Below are 13,415 nucleotides of genomic sequence, written 5' to 3'. Positions count from 1 at the left end.
TGAATTTTCAGCTGTCAATCATGGACACGTCACAATTGTACAAATATACTAACTAACTAAATATATTTTTTGTGAGATTTACCCAGATTTAATGTTTTGTCACCAAGATATTGCTTACCCGTATCGGCTCGGTGGAGAATCTGATTTTCCTTCTTGGAGACCGTTCCTCATCCTCAGACAAACCAGGAGCATCATCGTACTCCTCATAGACCTCATCTTCATCCTCATTCTCCTCCACCTCATCCTGCTGGTCCTGAACCGATTCCCCTTCCTTATCATCCAAAAACGCAGCATTCTCAAAACTATAAAACACAGGAGAAGATTTCCCACATTCGTCTGGATCTTCCTGCTCGCTCTCCTCGTCATCATCTTCATGACAGCTATTCCTCTTTTGTATGATCTCCTCCTCCTCCTCTTCTTCTTCTTCTTCGTCGTCTTCTTCTTCTTGATTCGGTTCCTCTTTCTTCAGCTCTAATGATACGCATACATCCTTCTCCAGCTGTTTGTCCTCAGTATGGTTTTGAGGTGATGACACCTTCAGAAAGTTCAGATCTTCTTTTGAAGACTCGGATTTAAGTTCCCTTTGTAGCTTCACCTCTGACATAGCATCCTCCAAAAACTCTTCGTCGTTCTCCTCGCTTTCTGAAGACTCGTTTTGTACCACTACCAGCTCGGCCCGTACCACTCCCGCACCAGCCGGGTCCAGGCATTGTGTGGCGGTCTGCTCATGAGAGACGTCCCTAGATGGACTGAGAATTATATGGTTCTCACTTTTTGGTTCCTCAGGACTCAAAGGCCGTTTATAGAGACCGGAAGAAGATTTGAGATCATTCGCAGGAGGACTACTTGGTTTATTTGTCAAGGAATCTTTCACCAAGTCACTTCCAGAAGACAGAGAACGTTTAAATGGACTGTGAGCCGTGGGCGACAGAGGCTCGCTGGTGCTCCTGCCGGTCGGGGAGGTTGGTTTGTATGAAACCGGGCTGATGGACTTGAACGGAGGGCTACCGGCTACTGGTTCTGTTTTATGCGGGAATGATTTGGGTGATGCGTCAGAGTTTGGGGATGTGGGTTCGTGTGCTTGATCAGTAGCTGTGGAAGTGGGTTTCTGGGATCTCCCTCGTAGAGGCGACGCCAGTGAGTGCTCAGAGGCGCTGTTCAGTTTTTCAGGGCTTTTAGCGGAAACTTGCATTGACTCTTTATTATCCCCGTCCACAATGAAGTTCTCCAACCGCCTGGAAATAGGCCCCGCATTCAGCGATAGCCTATTGACCTGTTTTGAGTCCTCAACGTCCCTCTTTTCCTCAGCGGCGCTACTCACAGGTGATGTTGGGCTTTTGCTGACACTATTGTTGCTGGTGTTTTCAGAAGATGTGAAGGACCTCCGGGTGACTGAGGTCCGTCTCTCCGCGACGGGCTGCTCTTTTATCCCTCTTTCAAAGAGCTTCCTTGTCACTGAAAATTTCTCCGCCAGGGCGACTTTATCTATCTCGCCTTCTTCTCCCTTTGGAGTTCTGTCCGTGTTTTGCGGTTCTTGGTTGTTGGCAGTACTGAGGGGGGTTTTGCTGGTGCTGACTGGGAACTTGGACACTGGGGACACAGGAGATGATGCATCTGTTTTTTGAGCAGGTTTACTCTCCTGACTCTCCTGCGATTGCTGGCCATCCATTTGCAAGAAAATGTTCTTGATTTTGTTTATCCGGTTGCCAAGCGGCCTCCCCCTGGTGTCCTCTCGGGGGTCGCTGGCTCCATTAGCATAAGATTTGGCCTCGCTGTCGGATTTGGTCCCATCAAAAGTGCACTTAATGGCGTGGAAGTCCGACTTGTATGCATTTCTATGCGGGGACGCGCTCCGCAGGGTGCGTTCACCCTTGATCATTTTCAAAGACTTTAAAAACTTCCTATTTTAAAACTGTATTTTTAGGTCCGTGGTCCTGTAATCCTTAATCGGACAATGGAAATGAGCCCTTCAGAGTCACTCTGATACATTGTCTCGAATCCCCGCGCACATCTGAAAAGAAAAGAAAAGAAAAGAAACAATGTAACACTCAAATGAAACTAGCGTTTACATTTTTAATGCGATTTGAAAGCACGCGCACGTTAAACATTAGTTATTTCGGCGCTCTTTTGTTATCAGATAAAAACTCCACTACACTCATCCGCCTGATCAAATAAACTTTTTCAACTCAGAGGAAAAACTTTCCAACAGTGATTTGCAGGCAGATCCATTGGGCTTCATTGATTCAGTGCTCAATATGTGACAGCGACTCAGAATAGATATTATTCAAAGAGTCGAATCTAGATTATATAATGTTCTTCAAATGATCAAGAACTACCGCGATTAGTATTAACCCTCACCACTAACCCACTAAAGATGACTCGCCGTGGAACAATAGCTCAGCATTAGTTCCAACAAATGATCAAAATAAAGTTTCGGAAATCGAGTAACAAACAATTACAGCTTCAGCAACACTCAAGTCTTCTGCTTCTCTTACCTTCACGGATATCTCACTGTCTACGGGCGCCGGTTCTTCTGCTGTGTGTAATTTAGGTCCTCAACCATGTCATTTGTTTCACCGCCATGGTTCTCCAACGCAGTGCTATCCGATTCGCGAAGGAATCGTTAATTTGAGTCAGTTCGTTTAAGTGATTCGATCGAAACGATTCAGAAAGCGTTCGTAAATCAGTCAGTGAGGGAGACCTCACTTGCTCGGGAGTAAAACTTTAGTGACACTATTATAAACAAGCAACATTTGACACACTTTTCGAACAAGTAGGAAAATATCTATCTGGACAATATAAGAAACAACCAGGGTATCAAACAGAATGACACAATCAAACTAGAACAGATAAATAAGCCTATGCTATCTGGGTAGACAGTAGGCTCTTTTTTGAGAAGGACATGGGTTGTAATGGGATATCGTAATGCACATACGTAAATTTTTTGGGATTTTACATTTAACCAATTATTATTTAAAGAACTTCTGGGAACACTATTGAACTGAATGACTGGTGAATTGTTTTATTAGAACCGGCTCGCTGAAATTAACAGACCGAACGAATCGATTCGCCAAATGATTCGAACTGCCTAAGCGTCTCTTCCTATTGAACTCCACTTCACAGACCTGTCGCACCGCTGCGCGCTCCCGACGCTACACGAGCACATTCCAGGGCTGCTAATAATCCCAACCCCCTTCCCGACTGCGAATTTGCTAATGCTACTATGGCGAAGGATTGGATAATAATATTAATCAGCGCACGGTGACGTGATTTGGAAACCTGCGTGGAGCGTCCAGTCACCAATTCAAAGTTACTATTCATCAGCTAAACCTTCGCAATAGCAAGACTTATTTCGTTTCCCGACCACAAAGTTGATTCAGCCCAGGTTAGGTCGGGAATGGCGTGGGAAAGAACCGATTCAGCTGCACCTCTGTGTTCATGTGCAAGTTCGTTAACAAGTAGGCTATGGATAAGTGTAGCCTATTCATAACCAACGATTACATATTTAAATATTTATTCATTTTTATCTGCTTTATTATTTATAATAGGGTAATTCCTGGGATTCGGTGCCTTTTGTGTCCCCAGTACAGATGATTGCACTGCATAGTGTTAAACAATATCAATTTTAAACCTGTCTTAGTCAACCATTAATAACATAATTTGAACTATAAGCATATTGAAGTTGATTAAAACAATTATTTGAAACATTTTACAGCATTTTAAACCACCACATATCAGTTTTTCTAAGTCACCAGGCCTGTGTATCCAGTGTATCCATGATAAATATATCCATGATAAATATACAACAACAAAAAAAGAAAAATCATATTTTTAATAACAGTATTAAAGACCATGCAATTCTTTATTAGAGAAACCTTCTATGTTAGCTTGTTTTTGCTCAAATACAGTCCAGTGGCTGATTTTAGGTTAGAATGTCCGATATCTGAAGAGTGATTGTGAAAGTAATGGGTGTTTAAAGTTCGTTGGCAATGTTTTACATATTGTTTCCCATCTAAATCCAGTTCAAGCTTAAATAATAATAACTGGTTATTATTACACCCTGTTATCAGTTTGTCACAATAATTTAATAAAATCAGCACAAAAAACCCCATAATAATTCAGCGACGATAAAAGTGTCAATAATGAAAAACAATGTCATGTAAAAAAATCAATAATGTAGTATAAAAAGTAAACAAAAATGACTTTCAGGCATTTGTATATTGTCCCTAACGATGGACATTTTTGACCTTCCATTTCATTTATTTCGTTTAATAAATGGTTAAATGTATTTACCCGAGCTTGACCAGAATATGTTTTCAAATGTTTTACACCACCCTAGTAGTGTATATACACAAAAGAAATATTTTAAAAACTGAGTTTGATTTTCCAAATTTCTATGATGACCAAAAGGCACAGAATAGAATGACCCAATAATACAATATTGTATTTTATTAATTTTAATTAATTAGATTTTTCAATTTAGTTTATTTTCATTTCATATCCATTTAATTATTTTAATTATCTATTAATGTATTATCCATATTTGTTTCGTTGAAAATATGTAGGCTACAGAATGTTCAATATTGGAGGTGATTATAAGTTTCAGAATCTGTCATTGAAAACCCAAACTGATCGATTGACCTCTGATCTGATTCTGAATATGTGTCCAAATTAATGCTTATTAGATTGATTTTGGCCTTGAATATTATATTACACAAGTTCATAGGTCAGAGCAGAGTTCAAATCACAGAATTATTTCTGCTGTCACAATGATTCAGTTACTTGTGCTGCTGAAATGAACATTAATCTCAATGAAAGAAACATTTGGTCAGATCAGTCTCTGAATACAGTGCATGTGAGTTTGTCCGGGTGATGTGGCAGTCTCGTTCCCAGCTCTGTTCACAGATGTCGGATGATATTTCCTCCAGTTCTCTGTCTGACTGTGTGTGTGTGTGTGTGTGTGTGTGTGTGTGTGTGTGTGTGTGTGTGTGTGTGTGTGTGTGTGTGTGTGTGTGTGTGTGTGTGTGTGTGTGTGTGTGTGTGTGTGTGTGTGTGTGTGTGTGTGTGTGTCACTGATGCGCCTGCTTCAGTCAGAATTTTAAGGGCAAGTTTTCCGCTGATACTATTAAGCATAACAGATGCGTTTGTTGTCTTTAGTGTGTATGTGTGAGTCCATTAAACAGCTTCAATTTCAGAAACTGCCAATGAAACAACTATAGGGAATAAATATTGAAAGAAAAAGGGAAAGTAAACTGAAAGCTGCATATAGCGTATGATGAAAAATATAGTTATTATAAAAGTATTATATGCATAAATAATTAATCCAAGGTAATGATCATGAAGAGACTAAGAACAATTTTCTTATACAAAACAGTTTTTAACTACAGTTATAACTCATCACATTGTAATTGTTTTCCTCAAATGTCTTATTGATCCCATCTATTTTACCCCAAAGTGAGTTCTTTCTTCTCAAAGTTTCACTCAAAGGAAGACCTAGTGTATGTGCCTGAGAAATATGAAAGGCAAACATTCAGTTTTATCAAAAATGAGCTCATCTAAAGGGGACCTATTTTGTCCTTTTCAAAGTCGTGATTTGCTCTATAGGTTTTCATGCATGCTTCTTGAATGTTCAAAAAACACATTATTTTCCCCATATTCTCCACTGTTGCAGCTCATCTCGCCCCAATCTGTCAGTAACACTCTGTTTAGTTCCTGTCTTTATAAAGCCTCAGCCAGGGTTGCCAAGTCTGTGCAACAAAAGTAGTCCAATGGCCCGTTAAAAGTATCCCAAAACTAGCCCAATGCAATTTGTAAATCTAGATGTTTTGGGGGGGTTGGAACACCAAAATGGCAACGTAGGCCCCTCCTTCTGAAAAGCACAATGTGCTCTGATTGGTCGGCTGGAGCAGTGTGTTGTGATTGGTCAAGAGCTTGTTTTGGAATTGTCCCGCCCCTTACCATAACCGCCAGTTTCAACACACTAATAACTAAATCAGGCCCAGCCCTTTTATTGTGCATATGCCTTAGGCGGGAATTATTTAAATGAGAAATACTGTGACATGTTCATTCCTGGAAGAAAACTCAAGACTACGGTGGAGGCGTTTCAGGGAGTTCAGAAACACTGACACTGATGTAGAGAATAACTCTCGCTGGAGGGACTTTGTGCTTCTGCAACTTTGCATAGATTTTTCATGCTCAAACACCAACATTAGACTAAAGAAAGATGAACATGCAAAAAAGCATAATGTCCTCTTTAAGCATGCGTCCGAAATCACATAATGTAGACATAATTATGCTGAAATTTACTTCAAGGCCGTTAAAAAAAACATGTTCTATGTAGTGTGAATGTGTGTAGTGTAAAAAGAAATCGGACATACTACATCCGCCATGTTGTCTCTGTCATGTGACCAACGGCGTCAGTTGCATCTCTTCACTGCCATTCACAAATCTTCTCCCTTCGCCTAATGGGATTGTAAAGTTTTGTTTTGTTTTTTAATTGAAATAACAATAGGGGAATACAGAGTCATACAAAACACTTGAATCTATAAAACATTAAAATCACAATTAAAAAAACAATCACCTAATACATCAAGTATCCTTTTCAACCGCCAAGATGTCTTAACAGATTTGCGATTGTTCTGTATTGAATTTAGAGAGTTGTAAAAAAAAATTAAGAACTTAAAACTTTAAGGCATTGGAAATTAGTCTACCATTTGGTACAGTTAACATGCACTTTTCTTTATATTTATGATATTTATGTATAGGCATATTCGGACGTTTTTAAGAGGAGCACATTTTCTTGACCTACTGTCAGTCGAACAACGTTTGTTTTGAAAAGCTTTGAAAGAGCCGCGTTCAGATCAGCTTTTTGAGTTTGTTTCGAGAAGCAGAGATGATGACGTGTGTCAAGGGCTGTCGGATTACTGGCATTTCCTGCTCCCTCATTCCAGCTCGTCCTGTGCCGAGTTATCTGAAGATCACACTTTAGACGGGCCCTCCACCCTCATCTGCATCTGACTCAAGATAAGCACAATGACCATTTACATCCTCACAGACACAGACACTGACTGCTCATTAATGAATCACTCAGACACTTTAAGCTTGCTATGATCATTTCTCACAGAATTATCAGTCCGGGTTGATAGAGTCATCTATATATCTGCCTGCCTGTTATCAAAGAAACAGAAATTGTACATTAATGAACGTCAACACAAAACTTCACATGTACCAATCAAGGGGAAAAACACAAGAAAAAGAACATATAATCTAAATAAATGATAAATAAACATGATTAAAACAAAGTTGGTCTTTGTGTATAAAGACAGATCCGCTCTGATATGGTGTCAAGTCAAGTCAAGTCAAGTCACATTTATTTAGGCTTATATATAGCGCTTTATGCCTTCAGTACAGATAGTTTCAAAGCTGCTTCACAGTAATAAAAAGGAAAATAACGTTAATTAAAATGAATTAATTTTGAAACGACTTCTATTTCAGCTGTAAAGCAGTTCTACAGAAGACAATAGTGTCATTATTCAACTCAATTTAGTTTAATGTGGATTCAGTTCAGCGACAGTGCTGGGGCCGTTCACACAGAACTTGTTTTTCCAGTTCCAGTCCAGTTTCCATTGTTTTTCAATGTAAACACGTGCTTGACGGACTCAGAGGTGAAAAGTCCAGGTTCAGAAAGTAAAAGTCCTCCTCAGTATTTTGTTCCAATCACCTGGATTTGATAATTGCACAGTTTTTTAGCCAAGAGAGAGAACTAATTAGTGAAATCAGCTGTTGAGTTCATGGAATAAACATATGGCAGGACTTTTACTTTCTGACCTCTGTCTGGACAGAAGCGTATAACCGCTGCGCTCACGTCTCACATCTTGTGCAGCGTCTCACGCATGACGCTGCATTCTAAAAACACGACTAAAAGAATTTCAACTTTTAAAGTCCAACACTATGTGGTGTTTTTGATAACCTTTAAGACAAACCAAGTGAAAATTCATAAGTCGACACCATTGCTGAGTATTTTCTCCTTAAAACTGCAGTGAACCAAAGACAGTCTCAAAAACCCGCTTTGAAACCACTGGTGTTTCTGACGTCACAAACTACCTTGTAACCAATCAGATCAACGTGTGATCGTCAACGAGTGGACCTCTGAGCTGCTGTGAGTGAGTGGAGGCGGGGCTCATTTACATATTCCTTGAATTCCTCAAAAACCTTGCTTTTTTTCCCAACCCGATCTCACGACAAATCGTATGTATTTTACGAGGTGGCTAATTCGTATGATTTTTCAAAAAGCGGCACCAGGAGGGACCATCCCCTAACCCTGCCCCTAAACCTACCCATCACTGAAGTCTAGACAAATTGTATGAAAAAATACGAGTGTGGTCGTACGAATTAGCTACCTTACGTAAAATATGTTCGAATTGCCATGAGATTGCGTTGTTTTTTTCCCCATTTTACTGCCCGCATCTCGCGTTTTTCAAAACAAAAGCGCATTCTGTGTGACTGCACTAATGCACTAATGCTGAAAAGTAATTTGCAAGTAACTTGCAATTTTATCTTTCGACCACAGATGGCGTTATAGAGGCTAAAGATCCACAGTTTGCTGTGATTTCCATGTAAAACATTGTATTGAATGACAATAAAGGGTTAAGCTTGATTTTTAGCTCAGCTCCTCGCCATCTCTGGCTCATTTATCTGTGCACATCTTTTTTTTTTTTTTTATGTGCTCTCATAATCTTTAATCATAATAGCTTTCCCTCCCTCTTGCAGCGACATCTCTCCTCTTCTCTGATGACATGTTCACTGACACGAGGGCGGGGCAACCTGTCACTTATACGAGATCCACCAATTGCAAATAAAGTGAAGTTGTGCAGCATGTCATGTTTTGAATTGCTTTTTTGGTCCACTTTATTATTGTGAAGATATATCCTTAAAGTCCAATCATTTTATCCCTTAAAACTCATTTTTGATCACCAAAATTACATATTTAAAAGTTTTTTCCTTGAAAAAAAAAAAATTTCTTCATGCCTTAAAATAGCTTGAAAGTAACTGATTGTAACTATGTACGGTTCTATGATTATGCAAATGAGCCCCACCTCCACTCACTCACACCAGGGCTGCGTTCAGCCCTGACAAAAAGTTGCAAAGCGTTTTTTAAACGGAAACGGTGGTGTGTTGAACACCCTGTTATGATGACGCAAGACACTTAACCTAATAAAATAAAATAAAAATGTAAAAAAACATTCCTTTCCTTTCACTTTAATCCTCCCTTATCGGACTTATGATACTCTGAACAATGCCTGAACTTCGTATTTTGAGCACTTCTTGCGTTGTTGTTGCCGATGACTCGCTTAATTTAGTCCTAAATTGTAAGTCACTTTGGACAAAAGCTAAATGACTAAATGTAAATGTAAATGCAAGAGTTGCAACTACGGCAGCTGAGAAGGCCATTCTTTGTGTACTTTTTGAAGAATTTCCGAAATCGGTATAAATACGTGTTTGATACTGCAAAATACAGTATCACTCTCTCCGACACAAAATACAGTCTTCACGCAGATCTTCAACAGATCATTGGAGCAGTGTGAAGTTCCCTGCTGCTTCAAACGCTCCACTATCATTCCGGTTCCCAAAAAACCTAAAATCACTGGACTTAATGACTACAGACCTGTCGCTCTCACGTCTGTGGTCATGAAGTCGTTTGAAAGACTGGTGTTGGCCTATCTGAAGGACATCACTGGACCCCTTCTGGATCCCTTTCAGTTTGCTTACAGAGCAAACAGGTCTGTGGATGATGCAGTCAACATGGGACTGCACTATATCCTGCAACATCTTGACAGACCTGGGACTTATGCACGGATCTTATTTGTGGACTTCAGTTCGGCCTTCAATACCATCATCCCTGATCTTCTCACAGCCAAACTGACTCAGCTCTCCATGCCATCCTCAATCTGTCAGTGGATCTCCAGCTTCCTGACAGACCGGCAGCAGCGAGTGAGACTGGGGAAGCTCACATCCAGGACCCTCACCATCAGCACTGGCGCCCCCCAAGGGTGCGTTCTCTCCCCACTGCTCTTCTCCCTGTACACTAATGACTGCACTTCTAAAGACCCCTCTGTCAAGCTCCTGAAATTTGCAGACGACACCACCGTCATCGGTCTCATCCAAAATGGTGACGAGTCTGCTTACAGACTGGGGGTTGAACAGCTGGCTGTCTGGTGCAGCTATAACAACCTTGAGCTGAACACACTCAAAACAGTGGAGATGATTGTGGATTTCAGGAGAAAATCCCCAGCACTCCCCCCTCTCACCATCATGAACAGCACTGTGGAAGCAGTGGAGTCATTCAGGTTCCTGGGCTCTACCATCTCTCAGGACCTGAAGTGGGCAAATCACATTGACTCCATTGTGAAAAAGGCCCAGCAGAGACTGTACTTCCTTCGCCAGCTGAAGAAGTTCAATCTGCCACAGGAGCTGCTGATCCAGTTCTACTCAGCCGTCATTGAGTCTGTTTTAAGCACTTCCATCACTGTCTGGTTTGGTTCAGCTACCAAATCGGACATCAGGAGACTACAACGGACAGTCCGGACAGCAGAGAGGATTATTGGTGCCCCCCTGCCAACCCTCCAGGACCTGTACTCTTCCAGAGTGAGGAAGAGAGCAGGTAAAATCATCACAGACTCCACTCACCCTGGACACCCCCTGTTTGAACTGTTACCGTCAGGACGGCGACACAGATCACTGGCCACAAGAACATCCAGGCACAGGAACAGTTTCTTTCCACAGGCCATTTCCCTTCTGAACACTTAACATGCCCCCCAAGGCATATGCCTGTAAGTGCAATACTCCCACTGTCTAGTGCAATATTCTCTTAACTCAGGTGATATTTATATTTATATTATTCATACTACTCAAAATACTGTAAATATGTTCATAATCTGTAACATGCACTAGACTCCCACTGTCTAGTGTAATATTCTCTAACTCAGGTGATATTTATATTTATATTATTCATACTTCTCAAAATACTGTAAATATGTTCATAATCTGTAAATGTTTATTCAGACTAAACCCAACTGTGACCCCTTTTTTTTACTTTTTATACTATTTTATTTTATTTTATTTTTTTATATATTTTATTCTTAGAATTTGTATTACTATGTTTCTTGTTGTATTTGTATTTGTATATGTGCACTGGAAGCTTCAGTACCAAGAAAAATTCCTTGTGGGTGCAAGCACACTTGGCAATAAAGCTCTTTCTGATTCTGATTCTGATTCTGAAATACGCTCAATATGTTACAGTCACTGCCCTTGCTGTCCAGAATAAACGAGAACATCCCAAACAAGTGAAGGGATTTGTGGAAACTGTGGTTCCTTATTATTGTGATCCAACATTTGCCTCGCATTTCAGGATGAAAGACAAAGATTTCGGGTGAAGGATAATCGACGTCTTACCTCAGAGACTGTGTTATGGTCTATGTGACTTTATAATTTTTATTGTGAGTATTAGGCTTATCATTATTGCTGATCACTGTTGATATGCTATATTTTTACTATCAAATTCTTATGACAAACATGTCTTCTAATATCTTAAATTGTTGCGTATACCGAGCTGCAGCGGACACATTTGTAAACGACTTTACTTGGACCCATTGTGCGAGCTGTCTCTTTAATAGCGTTAGGTTTATATACATGTTGCTGCTGATTGGGCTGACATTTCTGACACACCCAAACAAGAGAAAACGTATCTCAAACCATAGACATGTATAGAAAGGCTAGATAGCTTACCGGCGCTGAGAGCCAATGGGACCCGACGACGTCACACGGCGGCCATCTTAGGACAGGACCGCTCGTCCAGTTATAACATTAAAGTCTATTGTGCATGTAGTGCTGAAATAACTATATTTTGCTCAATTTTCAACCGATTTTCAAACGGCTTGGTGTGTCATAAACGTCAGGGATGCGGCTATTTAACTGCATACTTGTGAAAAATTATAGCCACAAACGGCATCAGCACAAATCATAGCCACGTTAATAAGGTTTGTAATAAACCAAACCGTTTGTAAATCCGTCAAGAATTCAGCAAGTTACGAGCATTTTAGTTGGCGTATGTCACTCACCTTCCGTCCACAGCAGCAGGGAGCAGCAGCGCAGTCTCCTGACCAAAGATGGCCGCCAAGTGACGACACAGCTGACTCCGCCTTGAGCCATCTAGCCTTTCTATACATGTCTATGTCTCAAACCCCGTTGCACACACCGTTTCCAGGAAACATGTCGTTCAACCCGGAAACTGTAGCAAAACGTTGCGCACCGGTTTGAGCTTGAAAGTGCCCCAGCTCAGAGATCCACTCGTTGACGATCACACGTTGATCTGATTGGTTACAGGTTTGTGACATCAGAAACACCAGTGATTTCAAACCGTGTTTTTGAGACTGTCTTTGGTTCAATGCAGTTTTAAGGAGAAAATACTCAGCAATGCAGTTGACTTATGAATTTACACATAGTTTGTCTTAAAACATAATAAAAACACCACATAGACTTGTATAAACAACATTAAAAGCTGGATTTTCACCTCAGGGGGACTTTAAGACACTTACAGTTTACAGGTGGTGGTAGACAATTAAGACCACAGTTCCAATAAAAACAGTTAGTACATTCATAAGTCGTATATGCATATGAAACAAAGACATATAAACAACATTAAAAGCTTGATTTTCACCACAGGGGGACTTTAAAAAAACAGTACAGAAAAAAACTATTCCTTTTAAATAAATTCTTTCGATACTGTTATTTCATGAAATTTCAAGTGGGTGATGTGGTCTAGTCGAAGTATGTAGTTTTTGTTGGAACTGTAAACTGTATTGTATGGTTCCAGTGCTCTGATGATATCTGTGTATTATTCCCATAATAAACAGAGCCGTTACCCACCTGTGAGTGAGCTCTAGTGCTGCGGTTTGCACACAGGACCAGCGTGGCGAAGCACAGATTACATGCCTGCCGCTCCTTCACCTGGCAACCACGCAAAGCCCTAAAATGCAGACGGGCATTTGTTTAGGACTCCTCTTTCTTCTTTTTCAAGTGTTCCTTTGTCATGGCAACCTTTCAAACAAACCCTTTATCTCCTCTGTGTCTCTGTCAGGTCCTGCTGATGTGATCAGTGAGATGAGCAGGTTTTATCTCTCGGACACATGATCAGTGCAGTCTTGTGGTGTCAAAGTACAGCTTTAACGGGTTTTTGCCTTCGAAGCGTTTTAGGGAACGAGCTCAAACTGCTCAAAATCAGTCATTTGCAGCCACGAGTATTGAGTCTTGTCCCAGGGCAAGCTAATTCATTATTATCAGTCTGAAATTTTGATGTTTTGTTTCTCTGTAATGTTTACTGATGTAAAAACTAATTTCCTTAGCACAGAAATAGGTGG

The 13,415-nt window shown here is 40.4% G+C and overlaps 1 protein-coding gene across 3 annotated transcripts in view; it reads right to left on the bottom strand.

Annotated features, from left to right (window-relative positions):
- The window catches only part of ppp1r9ala (protein phosphatase 1 regulatory subunit 9A-like A), a 55,159-nt gene extending 52,545 nt beyond the window's left edge, over window positions 1–2,614 (bottom strand). For all 3 annotated transcript variants that reach the window (XM_082176038.1, XM_082176039.1, XM_082176040.1), the window contains exons 1-2: window positions 2,496–2,614; window positions 119–2,011 (exon numbers count right to left, since the gene is read on the bottom strand). In XM_082176038.1, the coding sequence (XP_082032164.1) occupies window positions 119–1,879 (1,761 nt within the window). In that variant the 5' untranslated portion in view covers window positions 1,880–2,011; window positions 2,496–2,614. The remainder of the gene's footprint in view (window positions 1–118; window positions 2,012–2,495) is intronic.
- Between the last annotated feature and the right edge of the window lie 10,801 nt (window positions 2,615–13,415).

Source organism: Leuciscus leuciscus, assembly GCF_965113295.1.
Source record: "Leuciscus leuciscus genome assembly, chromosome: 7".
Classification (NCBI taxonomy): Eukaryota; Metazoa; Chordata; class Actinopteri; order Cypriniformes; family Leuciscidae; genus Leuciscus; species Leuciscus leuciscus.
This window is presented reverse-complemented; position numbering and strand designations above follow the sequence as displayed.